Source organism: Pteropus alecto, unplaced genomic scaffold, assembly GCF_000325575.1.
Source record: "Pteropus alecto unplaced genomic scaffold, ASM32557v1 scaffold114, whole genome shotgun sequence".
In the NCBI taxonomy this organism is placed as follows: Eukaryota; Metazoa; Chordata; class Mammalia; order Chiroptera; family Pteropodidae; genus Pteropus; species Pteropus alecto.
Genome location: NW_006435793.1, coordinates 5216921 through 5240350, shown reverse-complemented (window position 1 = coordinate 5240350; position 23430 = coordinate 5216921). Strand labels below are relative to the sequence as shown.

The 23430-nt window shown below is 38.2% G+C and overlaps 1 protein-coding gene and 1 pseudogene across 4 annotated transcripts in view; one reads left to right on the top strand and one right to left on the bottom strand.

Annotated features, from left to right (window-relative positions):
* Nucleotides 1–9189: 9189 nt before the first annotated feature.
* The window catches only part of MELK (maternal embryonic leucine zipper kinase), a 66625-nt gene continuing 52384 nt past the window's right edge, over nucleotides 9190–23430 (top strand). For 2 of the 4 annotated variants that reach the window (XM_025046532.1, XM_006911574.3), the window contains exons 1-6: nucleotides 9190–9342; nucleotides 15319–15414; nucleotides 16664–16749; nucleotides 19016–19132; nucleotides 22175–22318; nucleotides 23205–23273. In XM_025046532.1, coding sequence (XP_024902300.1) covers nucleotides 15357–15414; nucleotides 16664–16749; nucleotides 19016–19132; nucleotides 22175–22318; nucleotides 23205–23273 — 474 coding nt within the window. In that variant the 5' untranslated portion in view covers nucleotides 9190–9342; nucleotides 15319–15356. Of the gene's footprint in view, nucleotides 9573–15318; nucleotides 15415–16663; nucleotides 16750–19015; nucleotides 19133–22174; nucleotides 22319–23204; nucleotides 23274–23430 lie in introns of all 4 variants that reach the window. The other 2 variants (XM_015589105.2, XM_015589106.2) reach the window with 2 other exon arrangements.
* Nucleotides 14443–14560, bottom strand: LOC112479492 (annotated as a pseudogene).

The window sequence follows — 23430 nt, the reverse complement described above, 5'->3', positions numbered from 1 at the left end:
CAGATGAGAAGAGATGTTTCAGCAGCTCGAACAGTAAGGCAGGAATCAAGGGGTGATTCCTTCCTCCATCTGTTCAAAATCCTTCATTCTGTTCAGGTCCTCACTGGCTGATACTCAGGGGCTGATACTCACCCACATGGGGGGAGTAATCTATGAGTTCACCAATTCAAATACTAATCTCATCCAGACACACTCAGAAATAACATTTAATCTGCATACCCCGTGGCTGTACCATTTTACACAAAATTCAACAACATTAAAATAAACAAAAAATTAATCATCACACATGGTATGGATATATCAAAATGTATTTAACCATTCATCTTTTAAAGATACAAGGTAGATACACCTGAAACTAATGTAATATTGTACATCAACTGTAATGAAAAAATTTTTTTAAAAATTTAAAAAAATTCAAGGAATTAAACAAAAATAATACATGGTAGTTTCCAGTTTTTGGCTTTTGTGAATAAAGGTGCTATGAACGTTATGAACATGTTTCTGTATGAAAAGAAATTGTCATTTCTCTAGGATAAATGCCCAAGAGGGACTGCTTGGTCATATGTTGTCATTTTTTTTTTAAGTTTATTGGGGTAACATTGGTTAATACAATTATATAATTTCCAGGGGTAAATTATAACTTGACATCTAGATATTCTATTGTGTGATTACCACCCAGAGTCCAGTTTCCTTCAGCTACCATATATTTGATCCCCTTTACCCACTTCACCCTCCCCCAATCCCCCTATATTTGACCCTCTTTACCCTGTCTACCTCCCCCTTCCTCCCCCACCCGCCTCCCATTTTTGGTTTTAAAACTGTTTTTTTCAGAGCAGCTGTACCATTTTACATTTTCACCAGCAGTGTATGAGTGATTCAGTTTCTCTGCATCCTCACCAGTACTTGGCATTATCACTATTTTTTATTTTAGCCATTCTTAACATTTGAACAATCAAAATTCCCCACAAATTTCCCAAATGTTCCCTAGGTGTAGCATTGCTTCCACTGAATATAGCTAAACCACTGGTTCTCAAACTAGAGTTTAGAATTACCTGGGGATCCCGTGCCTGGGTACCTTCCTTAAAAATTCTAGTTTAATGGGTCTGGGCTGTGACCTGGCCATCAGGAATTTTTAAAGTTTCCTAAGTGATTTCAACCAGAAAACAAATTCATGAAACACTGATGTCATTCTCACAACTCAGTCGTTTTAGTCCTAAAGTTTCAAGATGCTGTGAATGAGATGAAGTCAAGGATCAAGATAATTTTCTCCTGAATAACAGGAGATGTAAAAGCTAGTGCTACATTATTTTAGCCACAGAATGTCAGTCGAGCTCAAGGGAGGAAGTAACTGTGGCTCAACAAGCCATGTCATAAGAAGAAACTTTTTTTATAGACTTACAGAAGACTAAAACCCAAACCAAATTATACAAAAGCAAACCACAGATGCCTAGGATACATTTCAATTCCTAGAATTATGGTGTAGTGATAGAAAGAGAATGGGTTCTGGAGTTAGAAGTCCTGGTTTGGAGTTCTGGTTTTTCCACTTAAAAGTTAAGGGATCTTGGATGAGTCATTTGGCTTCTCTAAAATCTAGTTTACTCATCCCTGAAATCTGTAACAATTGTTATGTTAGAGGCTTTTTGCAAAGATTAAATATGTTGATATGGGCTGTATTTTTAATCATAACATACTATTATTATGATGTAACTATTACTGATAAGAAAGAGAGAAATATTTGCTATTTAGGCACCACTCAATTCACATTGAGGAATATCGAATGAGCATTTTTTATGTGACATTTGCTGTACATTATCAATTGTACTTTTATAATTTCTTAGTTTTTGTATTTTTACTTTGGAAATTTCAAATACACACAAAAGTAGAAAGGATAATGTAATTTGATGCTTCTCAAGCTTTAGCATTCCTATGATTCACCTGGGGAGCTTGTTCAACTGCAGGTTCTGACTCAGTATGTCTGGGGTGTGGCCTGAGACCGTGTTTCTGAAAAAGCTTCCCTGTGACATGCATGTTGCTGGTCTGTTGACTACAAATACCATATATTTGTGTTGCTATAACAAAATACCATAGACTGGGTGGCTTAAACAACATTTATTTCTCGTAGTTCTGGAGACTGGCAGTCTGAGATCAGGATACCAGCATGGTTGAGTTCTGGTGAAGGTCCTCTTCCTGGTTTGCAGATGGCTGTCTTCTTTTTGTGTCTTCATACAGCAGAGAGAGGAAGCTCTGGTGTCTCTTTTTATTCTTATAATGGCACTAATCCCATCATGGAGATTCCCCCGCTCAAGATCTCATATAAACTTAATTCCCCTCCCAAAGTCCCACCTCCTAATACCATCACATTGGGGAGACACAAACATACAGTCCATAACACAAGGGCATAATGAACTTCCAAGCACCATTACTCAACTTCAACAATTAACTCATTGTCAATTCTGTTTCCACCTTTATCTCATCCATTTCCCCTTCCCTCACCCCCCAATCCCAATTATTTTGAAGTAAATCTCAGACATCCTAGCATTACACCCATATTTCGATGTGTATGTCTTTTTAAAAGAGTTGAAGTGCTCCCTTTGAAAAACTATAACAAGACCAAAACCACCACATGAAAATTTTACAGTGATTCTTTAATATCATCCAACATCCAGTCAGCATTCACATTTTCCTGAATGCTCTTTTTATTGTGATATGTTAATCCTCCAGCTTTTTTTCCTTGCTTTTTTTTTTTTCTCTTCCCCAAAGAAACTAAGGTGTTTATCCTGCAGGTATTTTCACACTCTGGTTTTGTGGCTCACATCCTCATGAGGTTGTTTAACATGTCTATTTCTTTCCTGTATTTCCTGTAAAATGATAGTTGAATCCAGAGCCTTACTTGGAGTCAGGTTTGATTTTTTTGGCAAGGCTACTACTTGAAAGGTGGTGCTGTGCACTTCATCAAGAGGGTACATAATTGTCTTTCTGTCCATAACCTTTTAAAAAGAATCCCCTCTCTGAACAATGGAACCCATGATTGGGGTATGCTGCCACCAGGTGGTGACAGTACACATAGCCATGGTTTCAAGCAGTAAAACAAGAGAAACACTTCCGAGATACAAAAAAGTAGGACTTGTCTTCTTCATTGAACCTACATTAAATCACTATGATTCTTAAACATGATACTTCAAAGCTACTTTTAAAATAAACTAATGCTGTGTCTTCATAGCACTTTTACAGCATGTAATAACAGCTACAGTTTATTGAGACCAAGAACCTTATATTCTATGATCTCATTTAATTCTTACAACACCCAGGAATATCAAACCACAGTGTCCAGGGTAAAATAGTGGTGAGGCTGGGATTTGGTGTCTATACTTGTTCTCTTAAATATTTCTGTGCCTCACTACCTTAACTTTTGGTCTGTTTAAGAGTCACCAGGACTTGCTGTCCTCTCCCCCCCCCCAGCTTACAGGTTTTTTTTTTTTTTTTCTCTTCCTTCTGTTCCCTGCCCTGGGAAGCTGGCTTCTGTGGATTCTATCCCCAGGCTGCCTTATGTGATGGCTTCCTCTGGCTTCCAACTGAATTCAGCCCAATTTATTCTTCGTGTTTCTTCCCTACTTTGCTGTTTCTGAATGCTACTTCTAACTATAACTTCTTCTCCAGGTGGCCCCTCTTCTATTGGCTTTTCATCCAACTTCAGTTGATATAATTTTTCCTTTTGCTCCTTAGGCCTCAGGGTTTTAACAATTTCCCACTATTCTATTCCCTGGGAGTCTCAACTTCCCCTTTAGTACCCTACTCCACCCACCTCAGAGAATAGTATCTTCATGAAGATATTTCTTAAAAAATTCCAGCCGAGGGTGCCATCCATTTCCTGCTAGGATTCTGTCACACTCTTCATTCACTTCTTCATCTTTCTCCTCAGCTCACTTCAGTGAGGCAAGCACCCAGTGCTTTGCTGAGAAGTTACCATAATTTCCACCTTTCCTAGCTAACAGTTAATTCTCAGTTCCCATTTTACTTTTAATCTAGCAGCTTTTGATGCACTCCTTGAAGCACTTCTTCCCCAGGATTTCCAGTCACCATGTGGTTTTCCTTGTACCTTCTCAGCCCCTCCTTCTCTTCCTGACCACATCATGGTAGCATGTCCCAAGTTCAATTTACAAACCTTTCTCTATTTCTATTCTCTTCTTATTTATCTCATCTAATCCTGGAGCTTAAATACCACTTCTACACAAATGACTCCCCAGTGCTGTCTGTCTCTAGTCTCTGGATTCCAGAACTCCTCCTACTCCAGTCCTATATCCTGCAGTCCCCAACCTTTTTGGCTCCAGGGACCGGAGTTCTTGTGGGAATCTGATGCCTGATGATCTGAGGTAGAGCTGAGGCGGTGATGCTAGGCTAGTGTTGGGGAGTGGCTACAAATACAGACGAAACTTGGCTCACTTGCCCTTGCTCACCTCCTGCTCTGTGGCCTGTTAGGAACCAGGCCACAGACCGGTATCAGTTCACAGCCCGGGGCTTGGGGACCCCTGCTGTATACAACCTTCTCTGTTGATGGCATCACCATTTACTCAGTTGCTCGGCTCAAAAACCTTGGGGTTCTCCTTGACTCCTCTTTGTCTCATTCCTCAAGATCTAATCTATCAGCAAGTCCCGTGGGGTTTCCCTTCAAAATAAATTCAACATCCCAACAACTTTTCACCATCTATCACTGTCACCCAAATCCAAGCCACCATCATCCATTTTGACAGCAATAGCTTTCTTAACTGGTCTTATTGCTTAAACTCTTCCCTTTTGCAGTCAATTCTCCACATGGCTGCCTTCTGGTCTTTTAATAATGTCAATCAGGTCATGTCATTCCCCAAGTATGACTTTACATCATACTTAGGATGAAATCTGCAGTGCTTTCATGAGCTGCAGGGCCCTATACAATCTGGTAGCTTCCACCCCTCCGCCTGACTGCCAGCTCTTCTGCTCTAGATCAATGTACTGGGAGTGGAAGGTGTGTAAACTCACTGGGGTCCCCTGAGGGCTCTGCAGGCCTTCTTTGAATGTGCCAAACTTGGTCCTGCTCAGAGTCTGTTTCTGTGGTTCCCTCTGTGTGAAATGTTCTTCTCCCATCTTCACAGGCTCTCTACTTTTTACCCTTCACACATCAGCTCTTGTTACCTCCTCAGAGGGGCCTTTCCGGATCACCTTACCTAAAATAGCAAATCTCTCCCCACATCACTTTCTAACCCTGTCCCTGCTTAGTTTTCTTACTTAGCACATGTCAAGGTCTGAAATAAAATCTCTTATTCGTTTATATGTTTTTTTCTGTCTTGCCCACTAGAAGGTAAGCTTTGTGAGAGCAGGGACTTACAGGCACCAAGTAAATATTTGTTAGATAGGTTAATGTGTGAGTGGTACCACGTTCATCGTGGTCTCTACACACAGCAAGCTCAGTGGAGAGTCTTATAATCTAGTCTCTGATTCTGAAAATTCCAAGTATGGTGCAGGCCCCTATGGCCTTGGGGGTGGAAGATGTGTAAACTCACTGGGGTCCCCTGAGGGCTCTGCATGCCTTTGTCAAGGGCATAGTGATAATACAGCTATGGAGTTGGAGGTTTTAGAGGACTGTCAGTAAGCCTTCTTACTATTGACATGGCCATTTCTTAGGCTGAGCCCTATTTGTCCTTCAGTTCTACACACATTCCAGAGTCTTCTGGTAGCCCTGCTATGGGGGAGACAGAGCTCAAAAAGCTTTGCTGTGATGAACTCATGGCAAAGATGGGTCCACAATAGCTATTGCAGGAGGCAAGAGGACTGAGAGGCTTAGTAGCCAGGCCCAAAGGTACCTGATTAGCAGCCCATCTGGTCTCAATGTACTGGCCTGAACCTTTCTGACCTTGGACATGCTGCCTTGCCTTAATCTCAAAATATTCCTTAGAGTAAACAGGTGGGGCCTTCCATGCTCCAACCCAGCTTCAGGAATTCTGGGAATCCCGGCTGGCATGGATAGCTTTCTGAACTGAGAGTTAAAGCTGTTTCGAGACTTGTTTGTACCCAAGGAAATTAGTCTGTGGGCTCCAGTTACAGTAGATGACCTTCTAGATGAACTTTTCTTCTGATGGTCATGACTCTCAGGCAGACTGCATTGCAGCTGAGTTAGAGCTGGAAGACAATGCAGGATCACTTTTTTCCTTGGCAGGTGTGGATGCTCATTCATTCACATGTCATTAAGTAAAAATGTATTACATTTTTATGTATTGTGGAATACAGTTTTTTTGAGAAGTTTAACAATATTCCTTTCCTCATACAGTTTACTACTCTCCCCTCAACTCACTCCCTTCACCCGCTCCTTCATTCAAGGCACTGCCTTTTTCCTTGTCTGTGTCCCCAGGGAAGGGGTGTGATAGAGATAGAAGAAATATCAAAGGAGGCTTTCTTGCTTTGGTATCCAAAATGTGTGCCCTTCTGTAAATAGAGAAGACTCCAAGAGTAGACAAAATCTCTATGAGAGAGGGGAGATCTTTCCAAACCCCACCCTCAAACAAAGAAGAGTTTCCCTGTGGCTGGGAGAAAGAAAAGACAAAGGGTAAATAACTGCAACAGAGACCTTGGTGGTGGGTGGAGGGACAAGCTCTGCCTTCTGGACAGAGCCCCAAGAGGCAAAGCTGAAGCTTTTGGATTTCTTTACGTCAAGGAAGGAACAGCCTGATTCCCATGCTCTTAGATGTGGCAGAGGGGAAGAGTGCTTCCAGACCAGAAGGGTCCCGGCTGTCAGGAATAGTGGCAGCCACTGGCATGGACTGATGACCAAAGGCCAGATGCCCATCTTAATGGGCTGGTGGAGAATTGTGGGGTGAACTCCAAAAGACTAAGATTAAGTTTCTGTTCCTTTGGTGAAATGGAATTCAAACTCAAAATTAAGCTGAATTCACACACACACACACACACACACACACACACACACACACACACTTCAAAAAGAGTTTAATGAGCTCCTACTGTGTACCAGGCTGAGATCAGCTACACAGACATGGTCTTTGGCCAGGCCTGGGACACTCTTATGCTGACAGAGTGGCTGCTTGAGCTTTCTCTGAAAAGCATTTGTTCATCTCCTTTTCCTGGTCAACACCTCTCTCAGCTCTAGCCTGGCACATAAGACCCTTCACAATGGGTCCCCTGCTTACTTGCTTTTCCTTTCTTGTCATTTTCCATCTTCTGTGCTCCACCCAGCATGTCTTTCTCCTAGAAGGCTTGTGTTTTCTTGCCTCTGTGCTCCTGCGCACATACCTTCTCTTGTCTGGGGAATTTTCTTCCCATGTCAAATTTTCTATTATTTTTATAAAAGTTCTAACACCAGGATAAAATACTACAATTTCCTGGTCAGAAATAACTGCTACCCTCTTGGAGCTCTAACTAGCATGGCTGCATGCACTTGTTCTTTGTACTTCAGTTTGGTCCTTTATTGGAGCTGGTTGTTCATGGATATGGGTCCTCTGTCTTTGAGCTACCTTGGGCAGAAGCCACATCTTTTTCCTTCTCTTTTTTGGCATTTCTTGAACAGGGTCTGGCATAGCATAGACACTGGTGACTGATGAAAGGGTGGATAGCACAAATTACCTTGTGCGAGAGAGGCTGACATTTGGTTATAGAGATGATGCATGTAAGTGCACATTAGCCATTCAAAAAATTGTAATGTGTCTTATTATTGTTGCTAATGGTGTTATTATTGGTAGAGATGTTACATCCCAAATGGCTTGACCCACCCACTTAGTGACTTGTGAAATAGGGAGCTGCAGAATCAGAATCCAACCTTCATATTGTCAATATGAGAAAATAGACCCACAGAGCCCTGCCTCTTTCCACTGGACTGTTTTCAATTATGGCATAATTATTCTCCTTAATTCAGTAATATTTAAACTCTTTTGAATATGTACACTCAAAATACTTTTGAAAAACTTTAAATAGGCATCTAAATTTTCTCATAATTTTGAATGTTCACAAAGGATGTAAGTTTTGGATTATTGTAAATATATATTTTTAAAGCTGGATTATGAGAAAGCTATAAAATCCCTCCTTTAAAGATATTCAGTGGATGGGAAATAGTGAAGTGATTTGATACCTACCATCATCCATTAAAAAGTACATATATAAACAAAAATGTACAACCTCTTTTTAAACAATTATTTTCCTTCTTTTTTCTCCTTATTCACATTTCCATTCCATAGGATGTTATCTTATTATTTTTTTTTTGCGTGGAAATCTTTTATCCAGCTCCCTATTGTATTTCATTGCAATAAAAATACATACATATATACTATACTGCTTCATAGGTGTGGAGCAGAGGATTTTTAGGGTAGAGAAACTACTCCCTGTGATACTATAATGGAGGATACATTTTACATTTGTCTTAAGCCCATCAAATGTACACCAAGAGGGAACTCTAATATAAACGGTTGTCTTTGGGTGATAATATGACAATGTACGTTCACTAGTTGTAGCATATGTTACATATGTACCACTTTGGTGGGGAATATTAATATAGGGGAAGCTATGCATATGCTGGGGCAGAGCGTTTAGGGGAAATCTCTGTACCACCCCTTCAGATTTTCCCTGAACCTTAAACTATCCTAAAAAAAGTCTATTAAAAATACATATAAAAATATATATAAACTTATACTTAATATTTTTTATTTCCTGTGGCTATAATTTTTATTTTTTCTCCTGGTTCGAGTTGTCATTAACCTAGACAATGATGAAAATCACATAATGACCAAATAGTAAAATGTTTTAGGAAGATTTCAGTTATGATATTGGTTGGGTATTTATGGTACCTTCAGTTATCTAATAGACAATTTGGTTTCTGGGGTCTTTAACTCTTCTGGCAACACATTTTAGTAAGATTGGGAGGATGAAAATGAGAATCGTGACTACTAATGACCTCTGCACGTCAATTTCAGGAAACAAGGAAAGAAAGTTGAATTATGTGGAAACTTTGTTCACGCCACCTGGAGAATTTCGACATGCCCTTCGGGAAAGGCGTTCCCCACTTTGAAGACCAAAGCCTTAAGTCACCCTTACAGCCCAGGCGGCCACACGACCACTCTACTCCTTGGACAGCCAGCCCTCCCCGCTTCCGGTCCGAGGCGACCGCGCGCCCCCGCCTCCCTGAGCCCCGCCGCGTCCCGCCCCTTCCGGCCCGGGAGGTTTGATTCCCTTGGCGGGCGGAAGCGGCTGGAACCGCAGGATCGGAAAGACCGCTAGGAACTCTCTGCACTCGTCGTTTCGCTACAGACCCCAGGCCGGCGCTTCCGTCCCTCTGCCTGGCCGCGCCCCGCCGGGCCCTCTGCCCCTCAGGTCAGTGTCTCCCGCAGTCTGGGTCCTGGGTCCCAGCAGTGCGTGGCGCGGGGGAGCGGCGGCGCGAGCCCATTTTGCTGCCGGCTCACTGGAGGCTGAGAAGGTCAATGGAGCCCCCCCACCTTATGGGCCCACGTCCCTGGATGAGATGTTTAGCATTTCCGAACCCCCGCTTTTCTCTTCTGTAAGTGAAGATAATGACCGTACTAACCGCAGGCTTACCGATAAAGGTAGGCGTGCAGGCGTTTGCTGCGACGGATGTGAATTCCCATTCCCCGTTTTCAAGACCCTGTCTCCGCGAAAGTTCAAAGTAGGGTTTCGAGTTATTTCCGTTCGTGCAACTCATTTTACTGGGGCAGTCCGGTAAAAAAGGAAATGTGTTATGTGTTATCACCCTCTTTTTAGAGTCCAATTCTTCCTTTCATTTTCCCAAAGTAGTGGCTTAAGAGGCTCACGCTAAAAGGGGAATGAATATGCACCAAATCCTGTAGTAGTAAGAGCAGCTCCCTCCAACAAACCTGTGGGGAAAAGGGGCACTCCCAAAGGAGGGCACCCCAAGATCTACCAGGCTTCTAGCGCCTAAGATGAATAACTTTTCTTGAGCTTCACCTTCGGTATTTCTCTTTGACAGTGGAATGAGGGAAGGTGAAAGGCGGGGAGTATCAGAGGTGCCTGGGGTTTTGTTTAGAGGTCAGTGTTCCTAACATTTTTGTTCATGTTTTGCTTTGTTTCCCATGTTGCGTGGGAGAAATCAGAAATGCTTTTACTGCATCTTCACGGTCTTGTTTCACCAGTGGATCTGCCCGTCCCGTATATCTACTGTGGACCTATGAGATGGGCAGATCAGTCCCTTAACATCTGGAAGAATAAATACTTCTTCGGGAGTCTTCCAGAAGCCTTTACAAGGGTGGAAGACAGGATGTTAATTAATGTATTACAAGGTCACATTATAAGCCATTCTGTATTCTACTTCTCCTCTGAAATATCCTCAGCATCAATATCTTACCAACCTCACTAGATAAGGTAAATATATTACACCGCAGGTAATAACATAACCTAAATAATGCTGTTAGTAAGAAAATGCCCCCAATTCGTTGCTATCCTATAAAATTTAATGATAAACCTCTCTCCACTATCTAGGCAATTCCTTGTTTCCTCAGAGAAGTTCAAGACCCCAATTATATATGCCCCCAATTCTTCTATTTAGTCACACTTGGAAGGACATTTAGGTGTCTGATTGCGGTCTAGTTTCCTTCTTTATTATCTACAATTAAGGGATTGCCTTCCACATAGACTGATTCTATACCTCCTTTAGTAGCTACAAAGTTGAGTTACTCCAATCATAAGTCTTTTCTGTGTTCTATTATTTCCAAATTCTAGAGGATAAAGAGGGCACTTAAGAATGTTTGGACCAGCTCCACAGCCATAAAACTTAAAAACCAAGTAATATCTATTATTATAGCAGTTTTTCATATAAACACCAGTTTTCTTGTAGCAAAAATGATGTTCCCTGGATTTGATAGATATAATTTGGGCCCACATTGGTATAACTTACCCAGACATTGTATAATTTGAGAGAAGGGGGTAAATAAAGAAGACGGGAGAAAGAAAAAGAAAAGATGCATGGTTCAGTCTTCCATTGGTGCAAGTTGATCTTTGCTAGCTGACCAGAGGCCATGACCTGGAAGTTCAAAATTCATTTGTTGGGAGAAATCTGTCAAGAAGTTACTTATAACACACTCTTATATCCTTCATCTTGGGAAGTGAATTCCAGCATCATACAAATTGCTTTCTCTGAGTGTGGCAAGTCAAAATAGCTCAGCGCTTATATGGAATTTAGATGTGCAGTGGTGGCAGTTAGGATTCTTATATTTCCTAAGGCCTGCTTTCCCTTCATCCAGTGCCATCTCATGGTTTTTAAACTTTAAAATGTCTCTTTCTGCTTATTCTTTAGCCTCTGTGTTCTGAATGCTCCAATACTGCATTAGTTGGGCTTTGCTATCTAATGAACCTTATAGCCCACTTTTATAGAAAATAACTTTCCAAACAGACTTGTAGCCTGACATTCCCCCATTTCCAACCTCCTGCTGCTGCTTTTTTTCTCCCTCATCAGGATTCCAAAGATTTCTTAGCCTTGTGTTAACCCCTGTACCTTTACTGCTATTGCCTGTTTCGAAATTTCTTAATCGTGCAATTCCTGTTTTTTGGGGGGTTTGGTTCTCCTTCATTTCCACATTTGCCCCACTGACAAATGCCCTTTCAAAGATTTCTGAATCAGTACTGTTGTTAAGGATATTTCTAAACCTGTGCCGTAGGTGTCCAGTGAGAATAGATTTGTCTTCTGTGGTGTCTCCTTACTTGGAGTAGCTTTTACCATTCCAGTGGAAGCAGAAATGTTTCATTTTATGTCACCAGCTTTCCATCAGCACTGGGACTCGACTGTGTTCCTTTTGTTTGCCTCCCCCATTACATTCACGCGGGTTCAGCTAGATTAAAAGTTCAGACAGCTTATTAAGTTGGTCCAATGCCATCTCTTCCTGGGAATTGCTTATATTGTTTATTGGATCATGTCTTTTCCCCATGGTCTTTTTCTTGCTGTTTCAGCTTTGATGTTGAGACTAAAATCAGGGTTTTTTTAAAGTGATTTTTTTCTTGACTTTTGATATTTTTTTCTTTTTAAAGCTTCTGCTCTAGTGTTCTGTTCACTGACCAAGGTTTTGAAGGCTTTTTACTTGCTGGTAATTTGTCCTTTATCTCCAAGTAAAATGATTCGAGAATCAGAGTGCTTTAGGCATTCTAAAATAATATTTTAAAAAATATCCTTTGTGGCTCTTGGGCTTTTGATAATTTCATTCTGTTTTATTTTTTATTTTTTTCTCTATTTCAGTTTAAGAAAGTGACCCATTCTCACTCTAGTAAGGACATCCCCTATTACTCTTCTTTTCCTTTATAAATTCACCATACTCCCGAGGTTGAACTCACACTCTAAGTCTTCCAAAGCCATGACCATTATTAAGGCTTAGTAATATGCTGGTCACTCAGCTCTGGATGACACAAAATGAAGAATAGAGAACTTGAAGGTAGTGAACGTAGTGCTGGCCACCCATCAATCCCAGAGCCCTCAAAGGGCTTGCTAGAGCTCTGCCTGTTGGTGAAGGGAGACTACCTGGCTCTAAAAATGAGCACTAGTACCAGGTTTTTCCACTTCTGAGGGGCAGCGATCAAGATATGTGAGCTCTGCCCTTTCCAGATTGAACTTTGCTTTCCAAGTCCCAGAAAGGTTAAGTACTCACTTAACCTTTTGAAGTGTTAGAGAGAATGGGGTCCCAGGATCCTGAACACTGTGCTGCCATAGCTGGTCTACTGCTAAGTCATGGAGGGAGATTTGTACACAGCGGACAGGCCAGACAAAGGAGGATTTCATTACTAGCTGGGTCTTGGTCTCAAACTCCTTTGTGAACTCTAGAGCCCTAGTGTGCTGTGCTGGTCTATACGGGAGATTCTCAGTGACCTCCATTTATTCTCCTTGGCCCCTCTGATTCCTGCTTGACTATCTAAGGGATATGGGGGCATCTCTTTCCAAAATTGAAATCCTAAGTTTTGTCCTTCCATGTTAGTCTCTGGGAAGAAGAGCCCCTTAGAGAAACCATTTCTGTATAGGTTCACTTTTACCCCATGTCTACCTATAAAGAAAGCTCCATTCTGTAGCACCTAAACTCAAGTCCTAGGACTTGACCTATACATGGATACTTTTAGAAAATTTATTTAGAAATATACTTTTTAACTAATTTTACTTTTTTCTTCCTTCTTGGCTTCCATGAGACTCCTCCTCTAATTCATACTTTTCTAACAGTTCTGTTCTATCTCTTCCTCTGCCTTTTGACACTCCTAGCTATAGGTTAGGTATGGGTAAGGCCTTAGCTGTCTAATTTTAAAGATTTGTCTTTTTTAAGTCTTTACACTAACTGTAACTTATTTTGTATATGATGTGAGATGGAGGAGATCCAATGTTCTTTTTTTCCATATGGCTAACCAATTGCCCCAGCTCTAAATCTGCATCTCCATTTGCTGGAAATGCAAATTTTTCCCTCTAAAAGCAGTTTCAGTGCAGTACATGTCAATTTTTTCTTCTTCTAAGACCTTTGCTCCTAAATTTCCTCTTTCTGGAACGCTCTTTCTCTCATTATTATTGGGCTCACATTTCTACTAAGGCCTATCGGTCAAAGACCACTAAGAACACAGATGATATAAAAAAAAAAAAAAAGGGGTTTTTAGCTTGCTGCTGCAAGAGAAACCACATTCCTTAGGACCTTGGGGTGTCTCAAAGTGAGTTGAAAGGGGCTTATAGGATTTGGGTTTATGCTGGATGATTTTAAGAAGGGATTAGGGAAGCAGGGACCAGATTTGGGATGGCCACTATCAAAGAGGAGGGGCATTTCAGCATTCAGCCATCTGAGAATGATGTGGGGCTGAGGATGTCATTGGTGAGAAAGCAGCAAATAAAGGACCATTATCATTTTAACAGTTTTATATAGAAACATCGTTTACATGGTCATGTCCAGGTCGTGTTGGAAACATTGTTGAAGTTTTGGTAGGACTATCTCACTCAGTCTGATTACCAGCCAGGCTGATGTTCTTTTTCTCACTTCTTATCCTTTGAATTAGATGTTGACTTAAATATTACCTTCTCAGTGTCTCATTCTAACTACTGTTACTTATTTCTTTTCTAGTATTTATTATAAATTGTAATTATTTAATTTGTTATCTGTTGATTTACCTTTCGTCTTTTCTATTAGAATGCAAGGTCCGTGAGGGGCAGAAACCATATTTCTTTTCTCCATTATAGCCTTAGTGCAGGTCTGGCACATCATAGGTGCTCAGTAAACACATCTATATGAATAAATGAATGAATAGAAGAAAATCCAGGTTAATCGTCTGACTAGTTCTGTCAGATACATTGATAATACCTAGTTAAAGTCAACACGAGCATATCTTCTGTAACTATGACAAAACTGGTATGAGTATATATTAATGTACATAACAGACCCCTACGATCCTGATGGCTTTTTGTAATTCTACTTAATTTTTTTTTTTTTTTAAAGCCTACAGCACCTGGTATTCCTAGATGGTGTCCTATCCAAGTACTACCAGGCTGAACCCTGCTTAACTTCCAAGATTACAGGAGATTGGGCGTGTTCAGGGTGGCATGGCTGTAGACTCTACTTAATTTTAAGACTCAGGAAGACAGAATCAAATAAGATCTACCTAAGACCTTTGCAACCAATTTTTATATATTATTTGTTACCTACTTAAGAGTATATGTAACACATGTAAATAGTAAAGCATAATAAAAAATGTATCCCATATGTATCTTAAAATTGTATATCATTGGAGTCTTAATTTGCATTTGATGATGCAAATTAAGTCATCCCTGATGACTAATGAAGTTGAGCATTTTTTCATGTTTTTATTGGTCATTCGTGTTCCTTTGTGAAATGCCTTTGTATTTCATTTACTTATTTTCTGTTGCATCTTCTTTTTCTATACTATTGTCTTGGAGTATATATATTCTGAATAATAGTCCATTGTTACAAATATTGCACATATTTTTTCACATTTATGGTTTTTTTTTAATGATGCTTTGGATGCGCAGAAGTTCTTAATTTTAACATTGTTTAATGTATTCTTTTATAATTAGCATTTTCTGTATTAAAAGATCCTCTTCTATCTTGAAATCATGACAATATTTTATTAAGAGTTTTAAAGGTTTATCTTTCATATTTAAGTCTTTACTTGATCTGGAATTGATTTTTATGTATGGTGTGAGATAGGAATCCAGTATTTTTTTATGTGGCTAATCAGTTTTTCCAGTATCATTTATATGCCTAAAATATATTTCTATTTGTAGTTATAAGAGTGGAGGAGATAATCTAATAATAGTTTCTTTTTTGATCATGTACTTTTTCTGTCTTACAGGTTCTTTTTGTAATTTTGAGTAAACTCCCAGGAGGACTATGAAAGATTATGATGAACTTCTCAAATACTATGAATTATATGAAACTATCGGGACAGGTAATTTTTATTTTTTCTTGAGGGCAGAGGATGATAGCTCAGCTATTTGAGAATATAGTATATTGGGGAAGTTATGAACTTTAAGTTTAACCTATATAGTTTTAAAATTCTTCAACCTACTTTAGTAGGAAAAAGAGGAGTAAGAGAGAGGAGAGGAGAGTAGTAGGAGAGGCCTTGTAGGTCACCTTATTTGTAATAAAAGTCATTGGAGAGATTTGAGCCAAGGAGTGATCAGACCTTTGTTTTTAAAGGTCTTCTCACTGCTTGGTTGTGAAAAGATTGGGTAGGGGAAGGCAAGAGTAGAAGCAGAGAGATGTTAGGAGGTTATTGCAAGAATTCATGCGAGTGATGCCAGTGATGGTGGTGACTAGACGAGGGTGATAGTAGTGAAAGGGGTAGAATTCTATATACAGACACACACGTATACATACATGTGTGTGTTTGTGTATTTTGATTTAATGAGGTATAACATATAGTCAAAAAAGCAAAGTGCACTAATCATAATAGAGTTTCACGTACATATATTCCCAAATGTTCCCTGCTCAGATCAAGAGACATAGAACATTTCCAGTCACTACGTTTCTTTTTTCCCCCAAGAACCAATGAGATTTGTTGATGAGTTGGATATTGGGTGTGAGACAAAAAAAGAGGGGATAAGGATGCCTCCTGGGATTTTGGCCAGAGCACCTGGGAAGTTGGAGTTGCTATTTACTGAGATGGGGAAGACCATGAGAGGGACTACCAGGAGCTTCTTTTTAGAAGTGTTAAGTCGGCGATTTCTTTTAGGTACCTAATTGTAGATGCTTATCTAGGTTTTGATCCAGTTTTGAAACATAATTGCTTATCTTCACAGTTTTAAAACCAATGGAGTTTCATATTATTTGTCTTTTGTCTCTGCAACTTTACATTGTGTTCTAGCAATGTTAATTATACAGCAAATTTAATTGAAACATTAATTATAAACCTGATTTCTCAAGAGTGAATTCTGTTTTCCTACTTACTAAAAATTAAAGGTATACTATTATGATTTTTAAAAAATCTTCAGCTAGACATTGGATAAGAAGAGGTTAGGGTCATGGCTAACACTTCGGAAGCAATAGAAAGAAAACCACAAACTTCCAGGAAAGTATGGATCAGTAGAGCCTTTTAAAAGTGTATAAGAAGGCATTTGTGCCTCTATCTTCAGTTTGCTCTGATATTGATATTTAGGTTAGTCTTGCTTATCTCTTCATAATTTTCCTATACTTAGGTGGCTTTGCAAAGGTCAAACTTGCCTGCCATATCCTCACTGGAGAAATGGTAGCTATAAAAATCATGGATAAAAATGCACTAGGGGTAAGTTTCAAATTATTTTTTAAATATTTATAGATCAGTTTGTGAATTAAAACTTGAATTTGCTTTAATGTTCTAGTTATTATTTTATTAGAGTAATATTTGTCTAGCTTTTTAAAAAAAATTGTCAGTTATGTATAATTCTGTGGTTTTAAAAAGTAATTTGGGGAAGGGGTTACTTTGTCCTTAGTTTTAATGCAGGACAATGGCACATCTTTGAAGCCTGTCGAATCCATTGTTTCATAATGTTTCTGAGTATGAATATCTCCCTTCTTTATCTTCTGGTGATCCCATTACTCAGTGTTGATCTATTTTATAGTATAGATGGATCTTATGTCCCAGAGTTTTATTCAAAGCGACCTTAGAAGTTATCTAATAAAATCCTTTTCCTGGTCAGCCTCTTTTTCTTCCTCATGAATACTTCCAGGATTAAGCTGCTCATTACCTCCTAAAGCAGCCCCTCCAATTTGTGATCTTGGCTCCAATGTACATAAAATTTTTTGTTTTTATATTAAGGGAAGATCTGTCTCTTTTGATGGTATTTATGGGCCTTTTATATTCTTTCCAGTGATTGTACTCATCCCGAGTGGTGTTTTTTTCCCTAATTCTATCTACCATACCTCATATGGTTCGGTTTCTGTGCTTTTGTTCTGATTTTCTGCTGTGAATTCACTCGTCTCCCAGTATGTATCTGTGGCTGTTTCTTTTTTTGAAAGTAAATGGAAAAAAATTAAATATTTTTTTTCTCTGAACAAAAATCTGAGAGTTAAAAAATTTTTTTCTTCTGGATTGAGTTAGCATTATAATTATTAGTAGCATATAATTGAGTAAAATACCAAACATTTTGTAAATATTGATAATCAAAAATAATAATTGATTGAAAATGCATTTTTAAATAGACATTGGACTTTTTTGGGGGGGTGGGGGAGTCTATCTTCTGGCCTGAACAAGACAGAGTTTACATCATTAACCTTATTTTTTATTTTTAAATATGTAAGTAGTGATTAACATACATAAATAAGTCAAAGGGAATGTAAGGAATTTTGTTTTAGCAATGTCACTTAGTTCTTTGAACTCCTTCCAAAATACGTCAAAAATTACAAAGTGACCTATATCAGAAATTACTTTTAATAATCTATCAACTAAGAATTCAGGCTCTTCAATATTTTTATTTATCAGTGCTCAGTATAATTTTTGTTAAGCTAATAAGAAGGCGTTAAAAACCATTTTTCTCGAAGATTTAAACATTGATTACACATCTGATTAATTCCCTTAAGCAATTTAGTACATGTGCTGCCAAAGCGAGCACATCCCTTAAGCAATTTAAACTTCAGTTACTTTAGTATGATTTATTCACTTGAACACTACAAACGCTTAAATAGCAAATAATATATACTGTTATTACAAATGTATTACCACATTGATACATAAAACTTATTCTAAAGCATCAGTATGATGATGTAAATTCATTAATTCATTATTTCTAAACTTGTTTTTATATTTTCTATATTTGTTATGCTTATTTTAGTTTAATAATATTTTGATTACTTTCAGGGTTTTAGTCATCAGACTCCCATTCCCCATAAGAAAAGGAAAAAAAAGATTATCATATCATAATAGCCAAAGTTACAATTGATTCTTTGTCAAGACCTGACATCCAGTCGCATGGTCCTAGATAATTGGCTCTTAAGCCACTGATCGTTAGATCGAGTCTCTTTTTCTAATAAATTTTACATGTTACTTCATGGCTATCTAGATTTCTGTCTTTAATGTGGACTTTAAAATTCTTTGAGCTTGGCTTAGCCTCCTCCTCCACAACCAGCTTTTCATTTTGAAAAATTTCAGGCCTCTAGAAAAGTTGGAAGACGGAGGCAGTGAATACTTGCATACCTTTCACCTACCTTTACTGATTTTTAGCTCAGCATACTTCTTAAGGGACATTGCTAAGACTAAAAGTGGTAGCTCAGGCATGCACACTAGTATTTCTGTCATTTTTCTTGTTTGGAATGCTAACCTCTGAGATTGTTTTAATTCTTCTGGACATTGTGCTGTTGACCCACATTGAACTTATCTTTCATAAAATCCTCAAGGCCTTTTTTTATGTACATACAAATACATTATGTTTGTTACATTTGTCCATATTGTTTATAATAATTTGTTTTGAGGCTACTGATTATTTTTGCTACTCGATATTAAAACTGTTAATATCGATGCTTGGAACACTTCCCACATAGGTTTATTGTGCATTTCATACAATATTTTCTCACAGAGTGATTTGCCCCGGATCAAAATGGAGATCGAAGCCTTGAAGAACCTAAAACATCAACATATATGTCAACTCTACCATGTATTAGAGACAGCCAACAAAATATTCATGGTTCTTGAGGTTAGTAGTATGTTCCAGAGACCTAACAGTATTCGATCATTGTCTTAGTCTGTTCATGTTGCTATAGCAAATATCACAGATGAGGTAGCTTATGAACAACAGAATTTTATTTCTCACAGTTCTGGAGGCTGGATATCCCAGATCCAGGCACTAACATGGTTGGATGAGGGCCCTCATCCTAGTTCATAACTGACTTCTTCTCACTGTTTCCTTCCGTAGTAGAAGGAGCAAAGGATCTCTCTGGAGTCTCTTTTATAAGAGCACTAATTCCATTTATGAGGGCTTTTCCCTCATGTTCTAATCACTTCCAAAAGGTCCCTCCTCCTAATATCATCTTTAGGGATTAGGATTTTAGCATATGAATTTAGGAGGGGGACAAAAACATTCACACCATTTCCATTCACTTTATCAATAGTTAAAAGTACGATTCACTTGAAAGATTAGAATAAATATTAAGTGCCTTACGTATTTGAGTTCTGTCTGCAACAATTTAGATCAAGGAGATGTATAATAAATTGAAGATTGTAAAGGTACCCTTTCTAATAGACTTCTCATGGGGGAGGTGTGGTTTAGTGGACACCATGTCTTAGAATTTGTTCCTAGTGGAAACGAACCATTTCAGTTTATATGATGTATTAATCAAGGGCTGCTATAACAAATTACCACAAACTCGGTGTTTTAAAACAATAGAAATTCTCTCACAGTTCTGGAGGCTAGAAATCTGAAATGAAGGTGTAGGCAAGGTTGATTCCTTCTGGAGAATCTTTTCTGCTTCTCTTTCCTAAATTTTGGTGGTTGTTGGCAGTCCTTGGTGTTCCTTGGCTTATAGATGAACCACTCTAATCTCTGCCTCTATCTTCAAATGGTGTTTCTTATCTGTGTGTCTGAGTCTTTGTTCAAATTTCCCTTTTCATATAAGGACATGAGTCATTGGATTAGGCTTCACCCAAATCTAATATGACCTTATTTTGACTTGATTACATCTACGAAGACCTTATTTACAAATAAGATCATGTTCACTGGTAGCAGGTGTTAGGATTTGAACTTATCTTTTGGGGGACACAGTTCAACCAACCCACAGCCTGTAGGTAGCCTTCAATGCATATATTATGTAAACCAAACTTTTAAGTTTTAACCTGCCCTTTTTGGCTTGAAATGTAAAGTCTTTAGAACTTGTATCATTCATCTGTTTCATTTTCCTTAGTATCAGCCCAATAACTTGTAACTACACCTCATTTTAACAGGTTGCTCTGTTTTAAAGCACATTTTAAAATTCTTAATGCTGAAAGTTTTGGACCTAGAACCATTTTCTCTAATATACTGTAGATCTACTCACATGGCCAACAGTGGTGATTTTGAAGCCTTTTTAAAAAGCTGATCACTTCGTCCAAATTAAATACTTAAAAAACAAAACAAAACCAACAAAAAAAACCTCCAAGAACCTAGGACATAATATAAAAAGGTAAAAGAGAGTATATATTAACAAATAAAATTCTCCTTTTCCAGTTCTCTTTCCCCTGGTTAATCACTTACTGCTCCTGTGTTTCCTATAGATTTTTCCATGTAATTATTAATATGTACGTATGATGTACACACACATACACGGATGTATATATGCATATATATATGTTTACATATGTATATAATTATGCATTTTTAGTTTACTGGTTTTTGTCACATAAATGGTCTCATACTGTCATATTATTCTATACCTTGTTTTTTTTCCCCACTTAACATTTTAGCTTGGAGACCATCATCTCTGTACATTTATTTATAGAGATTTTGAATGTTTTTGTTCCACCTTATTTTGTATTTCTTTATTTGAAAATATGAAGTAGGCTGTTCTCTTTATGTAAATCTTATTGAATAGCATTTAAAAATTGACTATTGAGTTATAATTTATATATGATAAAAATGCATACATCCAATGAACAGTTTGAAAAAGGTACATACTCACATACTTTCCCACCCCAGACAAGGTATAAGACATTTCCATTTTACCAGAAAGTTTTCTCCTGACCCCTTGATGTTAATCCCTTTAATCCCACCTGCCCACTGCTCTTCTCAGTGACCATTGATCTGTTTTCTTTCAGCATAGATTAATTTTACCTATATAAATAGAATCGTGTACTCTTTGAGTATGGTTTCTTTTGTTCAGCATAATATTTTTTGCAAGTCACCATATCAATATATACTCCTTCACACCTTGCTTTTTTTCATGTAATGCTGGAGATGGTTTTATATCAGATTGTAAAGAGCTTCCTCTTTTTATTTTATGGCTGCATAGAATTCCATTTCATTCATGTGCCATAATTTATATAGTGTGAGCACATTCGGATTGTTTCCAGTCTTTTGTTACAAACCATGCTGCTGTAGTGAGCGATCTTGAACGTGCATTATTTTTGATGCGAGGTATATCTATAGGAACAATTCCTGAATGTGGAACTATGAGGTCAAAGCTATCCACATCTATAATTTTAATTGATACTGCTAAAATGAAATGAAATCTTAAATGGAAACCCCAGTTTACAGAAAAGTGGAGCTGTTTGGGAGAAGGGATGGAAAGCCTACAGCTTTGCGCTCTGGTACCCATTCTCTTTAATCTCTGAGGAGCCTCTGTAGAACTGGGCACTTTCTGGTACAGACTGAAAATTGCTGATCTTTGGGATGGAGAAACAATAATCACTGCTGGGTTTTTCTGTTTCAGATAACTACACTAAATGTAAGTACATTAAGATGAGAATGGGTTTTAGTACTTTGCTATAAAAATGTAAAACCCTAAATGAACTTTAAAATCACATTGGTAGTTGGTTCTGCTTCTACTGGTAATAAAACTGCTCAAGACCAAGAGCTGTTGTCTTTTCCTGGAATAATTGAGTTGTTTGATCCTGAAAGTGTATTTTTGAACATGCCTCTCTCAGTTCCCTTGCCTGTAAGTTTAATTAATAATATCTCTGATTTAAGTATGATTTTTTATTTTAAATTCCTCTAATGTGAGTTTTATAAGAAGTAACAATATTTACATGACTCTTGCTGTTGAAGTATTGCCCTGGAGGAGAGCTGTTTGACTACATAATTTCCCAGGATCGCCTGTCAGAGGAGGAGACCCGAGTTGTCTTCCGTCAGATCGTATCTGCAGTTGCTTATGTGCACAGCCAGGGCTATGCTCACAGGGACCTCAAACCAGTAAGTGTGTCATAGTTAGATGGTTACCGGAGAGTTCAACACCATTTACCTGTTGTTACTAGGTTCTTTCTGTTTAGAATCTATTTTGGCTTAGCTTTTCTTTTTCTCCACTCGTAATGTATCATTGTTTTTTTTCCTCCTTTACTTTTGACTTCTGGTAGTTTTTATTTTTGATGGACTTATTATTGGCATCTTGTTTATCAGCCAGTTGTGTGTGACATTATCTTTGTAATCAGCCATGGAATATAAATCTCAGGTTTTTATCTCTAGGAAAGAAGAATTTTGAGTATCTTTTGAGTATTTTGTCATCGAATATTTTCCATTCAATACTCTTTTCCTAACCCCATCTTCCTTTAATTTTGATTCTATAGTGCCTCAGAAAGGAACAGTACAATGACTTTCCTTTTCAAGGACAGATTTAAAATGTGAATAATTTTAAGTCTGCAGGATCTGACTAATATGGATGGTGGTGAACATGGATTTTAATATTACTTGGTACCAGGGTCAGGAACCTAGAATTGGTCTAACAAGATTTGACATTAATGTCCTTTCTCTCTGTTTATACCCAGTCCTTTGATTTGAGCTCACTCTTATGGTTTAAACTTGCCTTTAGCACATATATTGTTTGCTTGTAGTTGAACCTCAGAGCACCAAGGAGAAAATGGTTTATGCTAATGTGTCTTGAGGGGAAGTTAGATAGTTATCAACATTTCTCCTCTCTCTCCTTCTGTACTTCTTGTCATTTCATTCTTTTTAAATGATTTTCACTCTGTTGTACTCAGGCTTTTTAATACAACAACCTTAAATTGTTTTTAGAAATGGCTAGAGGTGTGATGTGTTATAAGGAAGTCAGTGTGCAGTTGTGAAAATATCTTTGTTTTTCCAGGAAAATTTGTTGTTTGATGAATATCATCAATTAAAGCTGATTGACTTTGGTCTCTGTGCAAAACCCAAGGTAAGTGCAGAAATAAAAATGCATTTATTTCCTTCATAAATGTACCTCTTAGTGTGTTGTCTTGCACTGATTTCCATTTAGTGTTTATTGAGCCTGGCTGCCTTCATCGAGAAGAATGTTAAATTTCATCCATTTTAGAAGTTCTCTAGATAATTCT